This window comes from Tigriopus californicus, chromosome 6 (assembly GCF_007210705.1).
Source record: "Tigriopus californicus strain San Diego chromosome 6, Tcal_SD_v2.1, whole genome shotgun sequence".
Lineage (NCBI taxonomy): Eukaryota > Metazoa > Arthropoda > Copepoda > Harpacticoida > Harpacticidae > Tigriopus > Tigriopus californicus.
This window is the reverse complement of record NC_081445.1, coordinates 6,453,861-6,474,000: the sequence shown is the minus strand read 5'-3', so window position 1 is coordinate 6,474,000 and position 20,140 is coordinate 6,453,861. Positions and strand designations below refer to the sequence as shown.

The following is a 20,140-nucleotide window of genomic DNA, read 5'->3' as shown; positions in this document are numbered from 1 at the left end:
TCACACTGATTTCTCAAGCTTTGAACCTCTTTCTAATACCATTGACAACATGGCGACTGATTCTCAGGTTCTTTCCAATGAATGAGGCTCGTATTGCGCGTGAGATCATTTCGATCACAACTTTTGTTTTGACGTTGATCTTACTAAATCAGTAAGATATATGTACAAGATTCTAGTCCAGCTGATTGGTCTGAGAGGCAATGGGATCAACGCAAGAATCTTCTCTCCAGGCTTGTTTGTTAAAATGTCAGATGGGAGTTCCCTCACTTGGCCTGCCATCTATTGATGTGTATCCCAATTGAGGGATATTCCCAATTTGTTGACACAGCCAACATCAATTATTACCTCACCGCCAGGAATAACCACAGGTTTACCAATTTAAGCTGTACAAGCAGCAACTCATGTTGTAATTTAAATATTGCAAAAAAACTTGAACTTGGTTAGCCTGTGATTCAACTTAGGGTGCTGAGAGTTATTATGACAGAATTTTCTTTTTCATTGAAGGCAAAAATAGCATTTACGGCCCTCCAAAACGCGTCGCTGCCAATGTTTTGACACGTTTATTTGCAAGTTTTTGTGCAAATTCATGATTTTTTTCTGCAAATTTGCTCTCAATAAAGACCATCTTTTTGTGCAAATTTTGGCCGGCCCTTCTCATGACTCTCTTGTCCCTCAATGACCTATTGCTCTACATCCTCAATCAGTTGGGAAACCGTGCTAAAATATGCTTGGAACCCGAGCTTGACTTCTAAACGTTTGAACTTCATGATCTTCTCAAATATCTTCGCAATGCTTGAAGTGAGAAAAATCGGGCTATAATTACAGGGATCGACTTATCTGGCAATGACAAGGCCAAAACCTAGTGCTTTTTATGTGATGTGCAAAATTTGTTTTCTACGGCTCAATAATGATGATTTTGATTGACTACGTCTTAGAAAATGATTCTTTTTCATCTCTTGAATTATCTGAGATATTAGTTTGGGCTAATAGACGGACTTATTTTTCCCAAAGTTAGTTGTTTCAATAATGAAGAAATAAGTACCAAAAAGTGTTGGCATCTGCTCAACCCCTGAATCAGAAAATGTTATAAACATGGATGTAGAGGTTATTTCATCATTGCCCTGGAGCTCCTGAGGTGTATCTCTCAGTCATCAAAGTAGAGTAATCCTCCAATATTCTATGAATAGTGATAAAATCAAAAGATAGACGAAGAATGTTGATTGGCGAGATCTGATCAGTGATCACAGTGGCGTTGGGTCTTTCATTCTGTACCTTTTTTGTATCCAGTTTTTAAATGACACACATGTTCGATTGAGCTCAAAAATTGCCAATTATCCTATTCCTCATGAGCCCAATTGATGTGAAACTAATTTCATTTAATTCCAAGGTCCATTGTTGATTCATATCTATATTTCATGTTAAATATAATCAAGTAAGTGAATAGTACATCTGCGTCCGTGGCTTTGTGCCAGGGATTCAAACAAAAAGCCTTGACGGGTCAGACCAAATGTGCTGCTTTTTTGTAATAAAATCATATCGTAAGAACACGAGGTAGTGGCAAGCGAGCCAATGAACATTACTTGATTTCGTATTAGGTAGGTCAGAATTATTGGGCGGTAATATAATCAATCTGTTTGTATTTTTCGTTGTTTTCGAGCGACTATTTGGTGGGTAGCTAATATTCAAATCATACCAAAAATGACGATTTGCCCGTCATGAATAATAATAGGAATAATAATGTTGATGATAATAATATAACTAATTATAATATTGATAATAACTGGTTAACTGGTCAGGAATGAATGATCAGGAGGAAGGTTAATGGTGTTGTTGCCGTTGCATAAAGTGCGGTTCAAACTTAAATCTTAAGATCACATTTGCAGTTCTGAAAGGGATTCTTCAAATGCACGTCGTTCGTCAAACGTTGAATATTTTGGAGAAATAAAAACCAGGTGCCTGCCTAAGTCTGGCAGAATCCAAGACACGTGGCTGGAATGCAATTCGTGGCATAGACCGGGCAAAGGGGCAAAAGAAAAAAAATGTTGTGCATGTTAATTTCCAGCTCCACTTCACTTGACCGATTCCTCGTTAATTTGGTCATCGTCGGCAGAGACCTCCACTCCAATTTCGGCGTTGATTTCCGCCTCTAATGCGTCTTCATCGGCGGTTGATGTATCGGGGGATTTTAAGCTAGACGAGTTGGTGGGAGCAACAAGGGTATCCCGAGGCTTTAGTGGCTCGGCCTCGGGTTTCCGAGGTTGTATGTCAGTTCTGGGAGTCTCTTTATGTTTCTTGGCCAGGACTTTTGGACTTGCCTTTCCATTCAACGAGGGTGTTGAGGCTGACTTGGGATATTTGAGCTCTTTATAGCGATGCTCACTCTCCCACTCGGCATACTCCTTCTTGTAGGCCAAGATAGGGATGGCAATCACGGAAATGTCGTCGATGGTTGCCGGAGTCTCGTCATTTCGTTGCCAATTGCGTTCGACTAGTTTCCCACGAGCAGCCATCACCAGATCTTGCGCTATGGAGATGAATCTGTATTTCTGACGCTCTTCGTCTGCCTCCTCATAAAGCTTGAGGCCATTGTGCACAACTTCTGCGACTTTTTCATTGCTCACTACATCCCAGAGGCCGTCGGTGGCCATGACTAGGACATCGGCCTCAGATATGGCCTCGTGCTCTACATCTAGCACCTTGACTTCCGGTTGGGGTGTAAGAAAAGGTTTGATGAAAACCGAGCCATTCTGTGATTGGGCCTTGAGATCGTGATCCCCGAAACCCCGTGTAACGCCGATGGTGGCGAGCAGACGGCTTCGTTTGCCCTCGCCATACACAACAGGGAACTTGAGGTCGTCGGGGGTGATCTCTTTGTACGACCACCCCGTCATGTGGGCATCGCGATACAACATCTTCTTGCCCACGTCGTTTCTGAGCGGTCGCCGGCAATAGTCCACGTGGGTGTACTCATTGCCCAAGAGCTGGGGCTTCTGAAAGCCGAGCTGTTGCAACCTTTGACGCTCAGACACGGGCGTGAAGTCGAATGACATTGGATAAGGTGTCTTGTTCCGACACAAGACACCCCGAGAATCACCCGCATTGGCCACGTACAATTTGCCTAAAATGAATAACGAGACGAGGACAGTGCAACCACCGAGCATCTTATATCGTCGCTTGTCATCGCCGATCTGATGGTCCATTTCCCAGAAGGCCGATTCCAACGCTCCGATGACCAGACTCTCGACGGAGATGTCACGCGAAGGAAACCACATCACGCCCTGGCCACAAGAGGAGGGACAGGTGGCGTCTGGCACCAGGTGGTGAAGAATACCCATCAGCTTTTTATGCACCATTTGATGAAGTTCATTCGCGGCCGTGACGGCGCAGCCTGAACCCGCGTGACCATCAAAAATTCCAAAATACACGTAGGGAATCTCCCACTCTCGGTCGCACTCTAGATCGTCCTCCGGCGCATCCTGCGTCCGAAGCACGCCCCGATGAAACGAGGCCTGATCTTCGTTCCGGAGCGACTTGCCGGCATTGATGGCTTCGGCGTAACCGGCAAACCACGGTAAGATCTGAATGTCACGGGGCACCATGATGGGTCGAACCAAATGGTCAGCCGTCACTTGGATCTCGTCATCCGTGAACATTTGCAAGAAAATGGGTCGCTGGTAGGCATATTTCACCTTCATGTCCGAGTTCTTGAACGAATGACGCGAGGAAGTCGACGAGGACCCGTCGTGCGACCCCGATCCATTAGCGAGGAGCGAGCCATTGGGGGCATTTTCCACGTCCAAATTGCCAATGGCATTGTACAAGGCGTTTCGAAAACGCCCAATCATGGTCTTGAGAACGAGGTGAGCTGAAAAGAAGGAAAATGAAGGGAATGAGTCCGCGAGGGACATGGCCGGATTCTATGATATAGCAATAATCCAGGACAGCAATGCCCACACGGCCAGGTAATGCTGGTCTGAAGGCAATAACGGCGGTTTTTGTCAATTTGGCATGCGAGCTTAAAGGTGAACAACGAGTGTGTGTGTGTGTGTAAGTCTTCGGCTTCCTTCCAGTTCCAGGCGCTTGAACTAAAGCGATAAATGCTCAAATGCTCAAATGCTAATAATGAAATGTCAAATGCTTTGCGTTCTTTGGCCGTCCAGCTGCTAGTCATTCAAGATCGAAGATCATCTCCCTCCCTCCCTACCTCCCCACCTACCTGAGGGTCACACCAGGGCGAGCTAAAGGAGCCGGAGGAGGACCTCAACCTTAACGGGGTGCGTGGGCACTCAATGGGTCGGATCGATCAGGCACAGGCGGGCACCAGGTGAGGCAAATCTCAGACTTGGCCACTTCCATCTGTCAAGACGGAGCCGTAAAGGCCCTTTTGAGGTGCCATCTTCCGAGTTTTCAACCGAGTGGCAGACTCTCTCTCTCACACACACATACACACATTCACTCACGCATACAGCAGTGGTGACTGGTCAGGGAGGAGAGGATGATGATGATGTTGATGATGGTGATGATGATAATGATAATGATGATGATCCACTCCACTCCAAACTCGGTCCATAGCCAGCTTGGTGCTCAGCTTGTTCAGCTCGGCCGCCTTCAGTCAGCCAATCCTACTGGCATGGGGGGGGGGGAACAGACGGCGTGTGCTCCTCCTCCTTCTCGTTCTTCTGTCCTCGTGGTTGGCTCTCAATCTGTTGGTCTACGCGTGGAGTACGTCGTAGTCAGCTTAGGCCAGGGGCTGACTGGAACACGAGCCGACTCGGTGGATGGGGGCAATCAAGCCTGAACTGGGACATGGAGTCATGGATGGAATCCGTCGGTCTGGGACGCCACTAACCACGGTACAGTACTTGCGCCATGGATTCGATCCTCAGGTATTGGGCTAAGAAGTGGAGGGCGAGCCGGATCAGGTATGAAGAGTTCCCAGAGCTCAACCACCTCAGCCCCGGCCAGTTCGGCTAAAATCCTGAACGGGGAGGCTTCGAGTCCAGCAGATCAACTGGGTGGAACTCGTGGAACTCCATGAATCATCATTGGGATGTGCTGGGATCGATGACGTGGACCGACCGCTCGCACCCTCCTGACGTCATGAATCAAAAGCTAAACGACTAATGGACTCCAATGAAAGGTTGAAAGGCTGTCAGGGGAAGAGATACATAGAGATAGAGAGATAGAGAGAGCGAGAGAGAGAGAGAGAGAGATTTCTGGTGGAAGGACGCGAGGCCGCTCAGTTGAAGGAGCGAGAGAAGGATTGAGGTGATTGCCAGGCTGAGAGGACACCTTCGAAGGCCTTGAATTGGTCCGGAATGGGGAGTCAATGACTCAGCTCAGATAATAAATAGATACGCTATAAGATATTTAATTATCTATGAATATGCCACCAGCTTTGAGCGGGGAAACTAATCCTTCTCTGACAGGCTGGGACAAGAAATTATTACACACCATTTTCGACGATCTGGAAAAAATGGTGGCAAAAAATGGCACACATTCATGCAAAAAGGTGGAGGAAAATGGCAGATAAGGCTAAAAATCAGAATAATTTGCCCACATTTAAAACACCTTTTTTCTTCCGATTTTGTAGGTTTACTATCCATTTTCATGCCTGATTATAACCTTGACGTACCAGGAAGAGTATGTATTTTGCATTGATGTAAGAGATATAATCAGGATATATCACTCGAGTCTGATAAAGTTTGAATTTGGCTCAATGATCGATCATCAACCAGGTTCTGTGTCTGACGGATTCAAGTATCATTCCAATGTGAATGACTAGAAGTGCTTTCGTTGCGGCTACTATTTCAAAGCTTGCAGATAAAATACTTTTGCTGCAATCAAGTAAAAATACGTTTTGTATCGCAATATTTTAGCATTTTTGCAGGAATTTCTTTCAATCTCATACATGTTTTCTTCTAAATTGTGCCTTTCAGTTAGCAAGGGTCAAGGTATGATTATCTTTTTCTTTGATCAATGTTTTGTATTCAAGTCGGGCGTATCAAGCACTGGCCATTTTGGACCCCCTTCCAGTATTTTCCGCCACTACCTACCATTTTCCGCCACTTCCTACCACTTCCTGCCATTTTTACCATCACATGGTAAAAATGGAAGAAATTCCTTCAAAGTCGATTTTTGCCATCTGTGCTCTCTGATCGGCAGGATGAATGGGTGCATATACATGTAGAAAGCGTGGATCACGCGTGGCACATTGAATCATATAATTTAGGACCTCATCAAGGAATGGATAAGTTAGTCAGTGAGTCAGGGCAGAGCTCTTTAAACTCCAATGTGAAAAAATGATTGATTAAAAATGGCACCACCTCCAAGTAGCTTTCATTAATTCATCAAACTCNTTTCCTCCATCTTCTTGATGAAATTACCATCTGAGCCCCATCCTAACAGCATTAACGTTCTGTTCTTTTACGCTTCAAGTAACTGGTTTGTGTCTGGCACAGACGCTTTCGTCACTTAAGTTGGTAGCGCTCTTTTGGGTGGGTCGAAGATTGTTTCATTTGACCCACTCAAAAGTTAGCCCAAAAAACACTCGGACAACTCGCTCAACCCGGTTTAATGTAATGTGCCATAAGAGAGTCTTTGAATTTCTATTCAGAACTTGGAAATTCTGTCAACCATTCAGATTTACGACAGAAATGTCGGGATTACCTCGACTGCGTATTCCCACGGCTTTCCTCTAACATATTGGCCTGTGTTGTACCCTCTTCGCATTCCTAAATCCAAGTGTCATGACTTTGACACTTCATCATAAGGTTCCATTGAAGCCCCATTGATTAAAAATGGCACCACCTCCAAGTAGCTTTCATTAATTCATCAAACTCTGTCTAGATTGTTCGAGATTGAGCAAATTCCTACTCGAACCTTACAGTGAAGTTGCGTGATATTGGGTCGAGCATTCGCCGATCTGTCTGCACAACTTGAAGGAAATTTACCAAAAACCTCTAACATCAGACACATGGTCCAGATTGAAAATCAGATTTTTGTATCAGTTGTGTCTAATACTAACTCAGAGCCTGAGTGCCATTTCCTGCAATCTGATACATAGGATGTTGATTCAGTTTATTTTAGGCCTCATCTTCATTTCATTTATTTACTTGACCAAGGCAACATTGAATGAACAGTATCGAAGGTGTCCGTCACTGAATATCCTCGACAAGACCGCTAGAGTCGAAAATTGTTTGATATATGTAGTAGTTACTATGATCAAATAAGAGAGTGATGTATTGAATGAGACGAATTTTATTGTACTCAAAACCTCCACGAGCGCCTGTTGACTGTGTTGAGGAAAGGCAACAGGGCCACTTAAAATGAACAAGATCCATATCAGATTGATATTTGAAGTTCTTGTGACAGGCTTTGAACAAAAGGAAGTGATCACTGCCAATACTAGTCATTAGAGATGGAGGAAATATGGGTCTAAAATATGCAAAAAATATTTATATGGGCACCAAGGTATCAAAAATCTGCATTTTAGTAAGAACGTTTTTCTTCAATTTTGTATCCCTTTCAAGCTAACACACGTCTTAAGCATTGTAGAGTCCAAAATATTTGGGCCGCCTTACAGGGAAACGAAAGATAGTAAAGTATCTAGTGGATTCATCTTTGGAAAGCTTAAAAGAAGTCATCATGAATGGTTATGGAAAAGGCTACGCAATAAAGGTATTCATGAAATTTGAATTTAACAGAGCTGAAAAAAATGGAAGTACACATTAACACCACCCCCAAAAAAATATCAATTTTCTTGGTTTTTCCTGGAAAAGGAGACAAGATAAATGATAAAATACATTTTTCCAAGCGAAACCCGAGGAAAATACAAGATAATAGAAATGTAGGATACAAAACAAAGCAAGTGGATAATTGAAAATTAAAGATAAACGCGCCTTTTTGTACTGAGAAACTCTACCGATCAGTCCGAACCGTCAATTTATGAATTTAAGAGATTTCAATTTTTGTGCTCAAATCGGGCAATCATATTATGTACTTATTTAGTCAAAGGAAACCAAAAGTGCTTGTTTTGGGTGGAAGCATTACACAAAAAACAATAATGCTTTTTTTAACCTGCTGAAGTTCGTTTTCCGCTTCTGCGCTAAGGTTTGATGTGCGTTCTATTGCATATAATGAAGAAAATAAATCATTGAAATACATACGCACTTGCAATCTACGGAGGGATGGTAGTGTTACTTTGCTCCATCGAACCCTTGGCTTATTTTTGTGTTTGATAGGATGCTTTGGGGAAACACATTGGCAATAAACTTGACAAGAAATCATTCCAGCATCGAAGTAAACTTAGGTCAATATAATTATTAGGGCCGGGTTTTTTTTTAAATGTAGCACTACCTATATGATGTGTAATCTCTCCGTATGACATCATTCCGGAGGTTTGAACTGTGGAACTCGTTCGTTAATCAATGTTTGTTGGCACATTTCACCAATTCCAAAAGGTTTCCCAAAAGAGAGAAAACAAACTACAAACGCCTAGATTAAGTAAACAGACGTCTTTGAATTGAAGCTACGTAGTGCAAGAAATGACAGATTCAATTTGGATGTGCATCAGTACATAAGTCTATCTACGAAGATGAAAAAAACTTCTTTGTACGGCTTTACAAAAAAAGATTTGAAAGGCTTGCCAAGACCTAAGTTTGATCTTGATCTTCAACCTTGATGGCGCGTTCATACCTGACTGCATGAGAATGCGGAGAGAGATCCTCTCCCTGAATACTTTACTCTGTTTTGAGCTATGATGGCCTGTTCCTCCGTGAGATTTTTCCATCCACAAAGCAAGCTTGGCCACGAACCTCTATTTTCTCTTGAGTGAAACGAGGAACCGAAAGAGAGTGGGTTCCAAAATCGTTTTCCAACAGTTTTGGGGGGGAAAGCGTTGAAGAAACATGATGTCCAATTTCAAGTCATCAGGCCTTGTATTGGTGTTGGCGGGATTTGTGCTTATCCAAGGATTTGACGAGGTAATCACGTAACCCTTCACCCATTTGATGCCTTCAGTTTTTTGGCTCACTGATCAGTAATACTAATCGTTTCATTTGCCGTAAACATTTTTCATTTTCATTTTCTTGGTGCAGCCCTGTCGAGTGCAATCAGAGTGAGGTTCATTTTGTTTTTTATTCCTTTTAGCTTTTTGTTTAAACGGGTATGGTTATTGTTTATCGCTGACTGCCAACTGTACATTCTATGTACTACATTGATATCTTGTACTGAACGTTTAGTAAAACACATTGGGACGTATTTGAGAATCCACTTATACGTTTTCCGTTTAAATCATGCTTTCGATTGGATATTAGCAGTACTCGATTATGGTAGAATAAATTGCTTACTTGTGCTTACATCAGACAATTTAGGCATTCGTACGTCTGTTTCATTCAATGAATAGGCCATGGCCCTTTGAAGGGATAAGCAACGAGCAATCAAATAAAATTATGTGTGGACTTGTTCCCACAACCATGATCTAATCAACATGTCAAACTCAAACCATGATACCATCCATCCGATAAATGAGAGAATTTCAGAACTACAAAGGGTCCCCATTTGGTCGTGAGTGCATCAATAAACTGAATAATTCAACAATGTCCCAACCAACGACAATAATGCACAAAGGGCGTTTTTGTCCGGATGCATTCGGTTGCTCTCCTTCAGAAAAAAGGCTACACACATATATCATTAGATGACGAGATTTCCAAAATCATCAACTAAAAATGTTCAATGAGTGTGGATCAATAGCTCCGAGAGATCGCATTCGCATAATCTTCTCGAACTTCTTGCTTCAAAGATTGTTGCTGTTAAGCAATCGTCATTAAATTTTTGTGTCAAGTCTAATTATTGGATGAGGTTTTTTTAATCACACCAAAACCAATTATAATGAATTGAATAAAGTAGCATTTTAGATTTCCTAAGATCCCCCCAGCGGAGCCACCAAGCTGAAAGCTTATGAATCCTTGTTTTTAGAAATTTGGGTAAAACCATATGTTTAAGTGAAGTTTGCAATGGGGGTTCGCAGTGACGGTCTCACAATCTCCTTTCCTCAAATTCACATAAACACATAAAATGAATTCGTTTAAGAAAAGCTCTTAGTATGGGGTCAAAAAATACTAAGTTTTATTGGTCCATTCTTTTTTTGGGTTGTTTTTTTTACGGGCTTTTCTAACCACTAGCTTAGAACCGCTCTTCAGTTTAGTACGTATGAAATAATCATTTTTAAAATTTCTGTGAGCATTTCAACAATGTTCTTTTTCATTTCTATCCTGGGATACCCAATAAACCGAAAGACGATTTAGATCTGATGTTTTTCCTCGGTCAAACCCACAGGAAAGCCATTCATCGACCTCGTTTTGGAATGCACTCCCCAGGGACCACATGGTTTTGAAGCGTCCTCTAGTGGGAATTTGGCCACGCGTGAAATACGCGGTCCGAAGAATGAGAAAATCTGGAACTCAACTGGTAGACAAACGAGGCTGGCCGATCCCAATTCAAGATCAAAAGAAATCTGATTCGGATGAATTGGAGGAATCCCGGTCCGTCCAATCACTACCCAGTCATCATAATTTGATAACCACCATAGATGGGCTGATCCTTGACGCTTTGAAGCACAACTCCATGGAATATTGGTGCAGGAACGCATCTTTCCAAAGGATGATCTCGATTCGGGAGGAGCTTCTGCTGAGCGATCCTGCGGACTTCGTTTCCAAGATCCCCACAAAGCTGTGTTAAATCAGATCGAAATCGCTTCATATGCATTACACCGAAACGATTTAACCCCCCTCAAATGTTCTCGAAGCTCTCCTTGAAGATACGAACCACACCATTCACTTGTACTGAACTATCGGCATATTACAACGAACATTGTCAATGAAAATAAATATATAGAGAGATAGTAAGTGTACATGTGTCTTATTTGTATTTTCACTAGACTTCCCTCTAAAGTTTGACTTGATTGGTTATCATTGATTAAATGCCCTAGACATGCATCACAGAGATTGTGGGAGGGGGAAAGGAGGAGTCGGGGAGGGGGAGGTTAATAATCAGGGTTCGCACAAAAATCTACAAATGAAAGTGATCCGGGTGGCCTCAAATTTGGAGTCTCAGAATGTGTCGAGACAAGTTGTTGGCCAGGGATCCCGTGGGCGGTTGCTGATAGCTCAAGGAACGGGTAAGGCCGCGATTGAGCTTCGACACCTTGTCGAAGAACGGGTGTCGCAAGGCCTCTTTCAGAGTCATGCGAAACGTGGGATCATATTCGAGCATGCGGATCACCAGGTCGTACAGCCCGACCTCTTCTTGACCGATACTCGAGCCCACGGGGTAACGCTGGTATTGGTGGAGGGGCTTTCAATGTTGGTTGGTGTAGTCGGCCACGCTGGATTTGGCGTCCCATTGGAGTTTGAGATGCGAGTTGAAGTATTTCGTTTTGGTTCGTTTGACCATGTGTTGAGGCACGGGGCGGTCCAGGATCTTCTCCATCATGGCCAGGTGCTCCTTGTTGTCGTGAGTTTGAAAGAGCGTGTGGCCCTGAAAGATACGGAGTGAGGCAACCATTCAGTTTCAAATAGATCAGAATCCTGAGGGGAGTTGAGATAAGCATCTGGCACGAGTGACCTTTCTCCCTTTAATAACTTGCGTGTTCCCTCAAAAAATTGCGCGGTGCTTACTTATTCCACGGTCATTTCAATATTAGAAAGATCAAACAGGTCGTCAGGGGGCAGACATTTTCGTACATACTTGATGCAAGGTTTGCATGTGCTTCCGTCGTTTATCGTTGAATATTTAGGAAAACTTGCATTAGGATGCAATCATAAGTTGAAATACCTTGTTTTTGATTGTTTAGTTCAACTTCCGGAGTATTTTTTTTTTTCGCGTGCCTGCATCATCAAAATCACAGATTCTCCCAAATCTGAAGAGTTTTCTTCAGCGCTTCCCCTCAGATGAAAGGGTTGTTTTATGATAAATTATTTTTTTTCAAATTCCTGGACGATAGCGTTGACTTTCGACAACATTTCATTTAGAATCGATAAGTTAATGAAAAAAATCCCAGCTTACATTATCTTTTAATGGAATGGTTGAAAAAGCTTGTTTCCAAGTAAATATTTCAAGCTGCTCAAATTAAGAAAAGGGCTGGTTCTTCATCAAAAGTAAAATCGATCCATGCCATTGATATATTCTTAGATCATCAACACTTCGAGCCTAAACGTGTTGTTTTCGATTGAAGAGTCGGTCAAGATGCGCACATTGAACTTATCTGTTTCAGGTGTTTCAGGTTGGTTTGCACATTTTTCTGGCTTTTGACAACCAATCTTGGCCCCGATTGGTTCAAATGATAAATATTGGGGGCATTTCATCTATACCTTTAGTTGGCTAATAAATCAAGTAATGTCAGCGAACATGAACTTGTATCTATCTCAATACTCTCACTTGGCATCTGTTTGTGGCATTGAAATTGGGCATTGAAATTGGAATCCGCATAAAATTATCTGAGTGTCCTATCTTCATGGCCCTGAATTTTGGATTCTAACTTCCAAGCCATACCATAAACCCCCTCCCTACTGTTGTATGCGGTAGTGCAATTTGCTCATTGACTTTGAGTAATGAAATTGTATCGCCCAGAATGAATCTACTACAACAGTACACTTCGCTTGTAGTGATTCAGGGCTCATCACTTGTGCACAGTAATAAACCGATCAAGACCGAGCAAGCAAACAGAATTGAACAAAGGAACAAGTTGTCCAGGACCGTGGCCCTCAGAGCATGTAGCAAAAGAACTCGCAATCTTTCGTTCAGCCTAATAGCGAGTTTAATGAGCCTCCTCAGTAAGAAAATCTTGGCCAAGTAAGGTCTCCAAGATCTGGATTCATGAAGATATCCTTGGTCGCTTGTGGGCCAATCCCGATTGCCAAAATGAACAAAGTTGCACTTATGATGGTCACAAAGAGCCAGTCACGTGTCCGTGAATGTGTTGTGTATTTGAGTGCGTTGTGTGTGTGTGTGTGTGTCTTGAGCAATGAGAGAACACTCTTTATAAAAGTTCACAAACTGCTTTCATGGGGAGGGGACATCAGTTGTTGAAGTTGTCCGTCAACCTTGATTTTGAAATTCATCTGTGGCAATTTGAAAATGATCTCATCACAGTCGTGAGTTGGAATGCATTTGGCCAAGTTCGTTGGAAAACTTCCCGCTTGAAGCGAAACGAGATGATGGAGTCCGTGCTTTCTCTTCGAAAGATCGTCGTTGATGGAATCCCAGAAAAAAGTCGCATTCATTGCTGACCTAAAATGGTTCAAATCTACCAATACTCGACATAGCTTTGTCCAATCCCAGACTCGACAATTCTGGTTAGAAGTGAACTGTCCCCCGGAAAAAAAAATTTCAAGGAAGGGGTCTGAACTAGCCATAACCAACCCACACGTACTTAGCCGTAAAACCATTTGCCTTTGTCTGATATGTCTCCCAAAGAAATGCACATGTTGCTTGGGGCCCCATCGTTCCCATCCCGAAATAGTAGTAAAACGAAACATCTTTTCTTTGATACATTATGGTCTCATTTCTACTCCTGATGCAACCAATCCTGGGAAGAGATCTTAAAAGCGCCCCAGTCTAATTGAAAAAGGATCGAGTCATCGAGCAAGCTGGCTCTGCGGCTCTGCAATTTTCTTGTGAACTGCATTAGACCATAGTTTTGTCCCATGAGGTGGGTTCAGTGAACAGTGTACTACTTGCTACACGAGCGTACACCCTCACTGTAAGTACTTGATCATCACTTCTCGACTTGACATTCTCTCTGGTTCTCAGGATCGCGTCAGGATGATTATCCCGTCCCGTTATAAGGGTACGCGTCAAAGAATATTGCAACAAACAACAAGATCTTGACGGTCTCAGGCATTGGTTACAAAGATGCTTTAGTACCTCTCAGTCTTTTGGCCAATCATCGTTTTAGGCCCGACTTTTGCTCGGACTGTGTGCGTGTACTTTGCCCGAGTCAACCGAATGATGAGAAGCTGGATTGGATATGAAATAACCATATAATTGTCAAAGGTTTCTGAACTTGAACGCACTTACGTATTTAGTAGCTTGAATCGAGAACGATTCGGACAAACGGATGAAAGATGAGCATCATCAGTGCTAGTCTTCATCATTGGTAGGTAGAGCATGACCTAGTTACTTACTTGGTGAAGCTCGAAGATGATGCAACCGATGCTCCAGACATCACAAGGGTGCGACCATCCGAGCTCCAATATCACCTCCGGGGCCCGATAATGACGCGTGGACACCACGGAACTGTGGTGCTCCCATTCGAACGTGGCCGATCCAAAGTCGATGAGTTTGACGCGGGTGTCGCGCATCCGTCGCACAGGCTTCTTCACGTTGGTCACGTTCTCCGTGTACCAATCATTGGTCACGAATAGCACATTCTCCGGCTTCAAGTCCGTGTGGGTCACTTTATGGTCGTGCATAAACGCCACAGCTTGGCACAACTGCTGCGAGATGTGCCGGACCTGTTCCATGGGATACGGGGCGTAGCAATTGCTCTTGAGGAAGTCGAACACCGACTCGCCCAACACCTCAAAGGTCAAACACATGTGTCCGTAGTAGTTGAATGAATCAAACATGCGTACACACAAGAACTTGTTGTCGTGCTCCTTCGAGTTGAGCTTCTTCAAGACGTTGATTTCCAGTTTGGCAGCCTCACGATACTTGTGGATGTTCTTGATGATCTTGAGGGCAAAGTAGTTTTGGGTCTCCAAATCCTTCACTTTGGCCACTTTTCCGAATGTACCTTCGCCCAAATTCGAGACGATCTCATATCGCTCGCCAATCACATCCCCGATCAGATAAGCCAAATGTCCGTCCACATCATCCGCCACGGGTCTTTTTCGCAAGAACGTGGGACTGGAGACAGCCGAGACGACATTATTTGAATGCAGAGAGCTCGATATGGACATGGATGGCAAGCTTCCCACCCCATGACTCAAAGTTGTTCCACTTGTCGACAGGGGATTGTTCAAGAAATTCTTGGACGAGCCAACAGGTCGTACACTCGTGGGCGTGCTTAGCTCAGGATGGGACTCCTTAGATTTATTGGTGGACAGAATCTGATAAGCCAGACTATTGAGTACTAGGGATGAGCTATTGGGAGTCTGAGAGAGATGGTTGATCGACCGGATGGATCGACTGTGGCCTAGCAATGAGGAGTTGCCAATTGTGGATGCATTGCTCCCGTTACTGGTCGTACTACTGGCACTGGTGCTACTTTGACTGGCACTCCCACCGCTATTATTGCGTTTGGAGCTCTTGTTGAAGGCTCGTCGTCGATGATGAGGATGATGATGGGGATTGTGACGATGCGGGGAGTCTGGGTGACAATGGCTCAGAGGTTCATCCTCGTCCTCGTCCTCATCCTCGTCCTCGTCGTTGTTGTCATTATCATCGTCGTCGTTCAAGCAGGGAAGAGACGAGAATAGATCCAAATCCGTGGGTTTACCGCGGAAGCTGAAGGTGCGGAGGAAGCTCTCCTTGTTGTGGCCTCCGTCCGAGGACTTGAAGTTGTTATTGTTCAAGTTATTGTTCTTCTGGATGTAGTTATTATTATAAGCGTTATTATTCATGTTAGTGTTAGATGAGGACAGCACGTTATGACTGGAGTTCCTTTGAAGGCGACCCAATGTGGCCGACGAGAATGCGCAGCGGGGTTCGTGTTGTTGACTCGAGGCCGTTGACGTTTGAGAGTTGTATTTGCGGGTAGATGGCGCGGACAGATGATAATAATTGGATCTGGGGCTAGACACGGGCGTGACCTCGTTCTCATACCGCACATGGGGCGTCTTGTCAAAGTCGCTCAAGGAGGCGGTGGACGGGAGCTTGGACATTGACAGCTTCTGAGCCGACGAGCGACTGCGGAAACTGGCATTCCGAGACACGGTGCTATGACTGCGACGCACTTGATTGTTGCTTGGAGAAACGTTGGTTCGATCCCGACTTCGTCGCACACTCGAAACTGTTCCTTGTTGGTAGCTGGGAACACTCGAAGAACTCGTGGAACTACTCGAGGGTGGGACAGGGGTTTTGCTGGGCGGATTTGGGGTGCGTTCGGCCTTTCCGGGAATTGGGGCTTTGTAGGCTAATGTTCCGGCCGAGGCTAAACTCGAGACGGCCGAGGACGAGGCCGAATGGACCATGGCTTGATTTCCGTGGTGAGGACAGATGTTCTCTCGATGACTTCGTCGCAGACTAGATGATCGTCGAAATCCCCCGTAGAACTCTTCATCATTGCGAGTTCGTTTGATCATATTAGTGGGAGGATTGCCATAAAAGCCTGAGAATTGGCCCCCGCCACCTCCAGAGGACGACTTGGGAGAATGATGATTATTGGACGTCGAGAGAATCCGCTGATGAGTGGAATTCAAAGAAGACTGTCGGTGATAGGGCAGTGATGACAGGTCCATCTTTATTGATTTGATCCTTCTATTGTATCAAGATCTGAGTCGGGGTAATTGTGTGGATGTTTCAATGTTTCAATCACAAGGCTGATCGCTTGGTCAATAAAAATGCATTCTGACAATTCAGTGGTCCGTCGAGGGTGCTGACACTGAACGAGCTTGAAGAAAAGTGTCGGCTCAAGGGTTAATATTTCTCTCCCTGGTAGAGTTTATTCACGACTTTTTTTGCACCGCCAATTTTCTCCGTTTCCCTACGAATGGGGGTTTGCTTCCTCGTTCGTCTTATCCCAATAATCGGACGTGACTTACTCTCATGTTGCAACCCGTGGTCTTCGGGCTTTGTGAGCCTCTTGCACAAAACGAACTGGATGGTGTGTTGTACACGCACATCAATGGTACATTGAATAAGATGTGTGCTTTGGCAATGTTCACTGCCATCTGAGATTCAGGGGCTGAGAAAAGATGTTCTATTGAGGGATCTTGCACACTTATTTGACTTGGGTAAACACCACGGACAGAAAGTAGAGCAGTCGAAAAGAGAATAGGCATTGGACTGTTTGACTCGTCCCAACAAGTGGCACTCGGGTATCTATCTATCTATCTATCACACGCGATTGATCTGACGCTCAAGGAAATTGTTACAGTTTTACGAGCTCAACCTTGACTTTGAAAACTCATTAGCGTCTGATCAACTCGATCAGAATTGAGTGGCAAGCATGCCTCCACTCCTTCTCCATTGCTTGGAAGTAAGGTTGAGCACTACCATTGATGGGAAGATATCTTTCTTCTTGAAAACGAATTTTGAACCGACCACAACTTTCCGCGACGGAATCTGGGGTTGAGTTTGTGTTTGAGAGCTTTCGTTGTTAGGGTGTGTTAGTCCAAACAGATAAGAGTGCCAAATTTGTCTTCACTAAAGTCTTCTTGATCTTCACCTCACCCACCCCTCTTGTGCTTCACTCCTTGAACTCTTTTTTCGAATTCTCATGTGTGAATGCGTCTTCCTCTCTACCCTTGTGAAAGATTCAACAACTACTGAATCCATCCCAAATCTCATGCCTCCTTCACGTCGTCGTCGTCGTCCTCCCTTGTTCTCCTGATCCTCCTCCTCCTCCACCACATCCCCCTCATCACCACATTTCTTGTTGGCGACTCGCCGTGTGTAGCATGGACGAGTTGGATGTGCGAGTATATACTCTATGCTATGCATGAAGCTTGTACGTACGTAGATCGATCGCTCCATCCACGGTCTACCCTCGGAATCCTCCGAATAAGTTACCGTGCCGTGTGTAGTTGTCGCGTCGGTTGGTGAGGATATTTCTGACTTTGGGGCCAATCTTAGGCACATCTGAAGACATGAGCATGCACATACATACACACACACCACACACACATATACACACGCTCATCTCGTTGCCTATTTGGTGGCCAAGATGACAAGTGATGAGGATTCCATGGGAGCGGAGTTAGCCAGAGATCAAACTCGCACCCATGCTAAGCAACTTTTGTGTTGGTTCCATGTCAACTGGAATTGGCTTCTTTCCAAAGGTTCTATTCTAAAACACAGAATGTGTACTTTTTCATTGAATTCCATGGACATAGAACGGTACGCCAACAAAATCAGGGGCTCTGATTTGTTTTTCAACTCATGGAACATGACAAGGACGTTGGCCAGAGAATGAAGCGACAGCGAAACGCTGAAACGATCTGAAGAAGGAAGACGTGAAATGCGTCAAAATAGAGATCTACTTGAAGGGAGACGACCGTCAAAAGTGCAACTTGTCATCCCTCTTTTAGGTAAGATCTCACCAAAAGATGAACTAACTGATGTCTTCCATGAAATATGTACATTCCTCAAGTAACTTTAGGATTCGGTAAAAGCTCGCCGTAGAATGGATGTCCCAATAGATGTATTTCACACTACGACTCTACGACCCTCATTCTGCCGAAGCTTGTTCAACAAACGCAGTGAAATGTGCTTGTAAACATTGCGAAGGCATTCAAGGGAGGGGATGATCTACTTCCATTCCATATCCACCACCACTACTACCACCACTAACATGGATCATTAGACTTTGACAATCTGTTAGCAAATCCTTGGAATTGGCATTAGGTATACTATTCCGAGTAGCCCGCATCCTCAGAATTATTGTAGGTAGTGCAAGTCCTTTCAAAAAAGGACTTGCCATGAAATCGCCAAGAGGACTGAGTTGTCTAGTCAACCGGAACCTACTCGGTGTTTCCCCGATTGCACTAATCGGATGGAAAGTGCATTTGTACGCATATTTCGAGGCCTTCTCGTGGACGATCAAACTTGCATTAAACGATAAAACGACTGATTTAGAGATGTCCAAAGCCCATTTGATTGTCCACTTCATAGGAGAATCGTGTTGAAGGACAATCCATGGACAACCGAGCAGCTGTTCCAAAGATTCGGACAGTCAAGATTAGAAGCAACCAAACACACATTCACACACACACACACTCGTACACACACCATCACACCAGGGGCGAAATGGTTGCTTCAGGCATTTTCATATCTTTGCACGGATTCTTGCCAGATTGGAGACCCTCTCTCTCTCTCTCCCTTTTTGTGTTAGCACTGAGACATTTGTGAGGAAACCTAAATCACTGGATGTGGGTGAAGTTAATGCGTACTCTACAAAAGGCTGGTAATTCTACCTGAACTGACATACCTCTCAATTACATCTTGTTCATGAGCTAATGAAAGGAGGCTTGGGCTAGTGATTGGTGTCGTTTCTTAACAAGAAAAATGTCTCCGGTTCGCCTCCTTTCCTCCACCTTTGCTCAGGAAACCCTTACACGTGAACCACACCCATCATGTGATCAACCATAATGATATGGGTTGGACACAGGACAAGACAATGTTACCGCGTTATCCCATTTAATGTACGTATGTAGAGCCCCAGAATTGTGCAAATAGGGCCATTTTTGAATAATGTTAATCCTGCACATTCATACGCTCTCTTTTCCACCCAATCTCAGTATTCCCTTACCTGGTGCATTCCATGTGTTAAAGATTTGGCTGAAGATGGGGGCGCTTTGATACAGCTAGGCCACTTGATTGTCTGGATTGGGCGAGCTTTGCACCATGCAATGAGTCAACCTTGACCGGCTTTGAAAGTGACCTTCAACTTCTAATCTGACCAGAGGAATAATAATGCTGGGATTGGGGTTGTAATTTCAGACCCAGGTGATTTCAATGTGCCCTCTATGGTGGCTTTGTAGTTTAGTTCCTTTGCGTAGACTCCTATTAATTCTGAGCTGGAGAAAAAGTCGTCAACATGAATATTTAACCTGAGCTTAGAAGAGCCTTAATGATCTGATTTGACGTTGACGCGACAGTTGATGTCTTCGTTTGGTACATAATGAATGCGCATTACGCGGCTCTGATGCTGATGATAATTCAAAGTCCATTAGGGAGCAATCACATCCCAGCTTCGCTTTGACTGCTCCAGAAATCAGCAGGTCTCAATAGGTCGATCTTTGATAATCAGCGGATCATTAGCTTGGCAACGGAGCAACTGTACTTCCAAGTGCGCACTCAGCTCACACACGTATCCTGCACTCGCAGGAGGGTTCATACCTCATACCAGTCCCGCTCAATGCCCGTTGCCACCTTAAAGCTTGCCCATAATTAGGCTCGTTCTGACCATTACCTT

The 20,140-nt window shown here is 44.1% G+C and overlaps 3 protein-coding genes across 3 annotated transcripts; 1 reads left to right on the top strand and 2 right to left on the bottom strand.

Moving 5' to 3' along the window:
- Window positions 1–1,620: 1,620 nt before the first annotated feature.
- Window positions 1,621–4,784, bottom strand: LOC131882208 (protein phosphatase 1H-like). The gene is made up of 2 exons (XM_059229276.1): window positions 4,217–4,784; window positions 1,621–3,865 (listed from the first exon to the last, which is right to left on the bottom strand). The coding sequence occupies exon 2, from the start codon at window positions 3,843–3,845 to the stop codon at window positions 2,070–2,072; it is 1,776 nt and encodes a 591-aa protein (XP_059085259.1). The 5' UTR covers window positions 3,846–3,865; window positions 4,217–4,784; the 3' UTR covers window positions 1,621–2,069.
- Window positions 4,785–8,824: 4,040 nt separating this feature from the next.
- LOC131882212 (uncharacterized) lies at window positions 8,825–10,903 on the top strand. Its single transcript, XM_059229292.1, has 2 exons — window positions 8,825–8,984; window positions 10,339–10,903. The coding sequence occupies exons 1-2, from the start codon at window positions 8,910–8,912 to the stop codon at window positions 10,738–10,740; spliced, it is 477 nt and encodes a 158-aa protein (XP_059085275.1). The 5' UTR covers window positions 8,825–8,909; the 3' UTR covers window positions 10,741–10,903.
- A 1-nt stretch (window position 10,904) lies between these two features.
- LOC131882206 (probable dual specificity protein kinase madd-3) lies at window positions 10,905–17,950 on the bottom strand. The gene is given in 2 exon segments (XM_059229273.1): window positions 10,905–11,538; window positions 14,187–17,950. Coding segments are annotated over 2 exon segments (2,718 nt in total). The 5' UTR covers window positions 16,464–17,950; the 3' UTR covers window positions 10,905–11,097.
- Window positions 17,951–20,140: the final 2,190 nt, after the last annotated feature.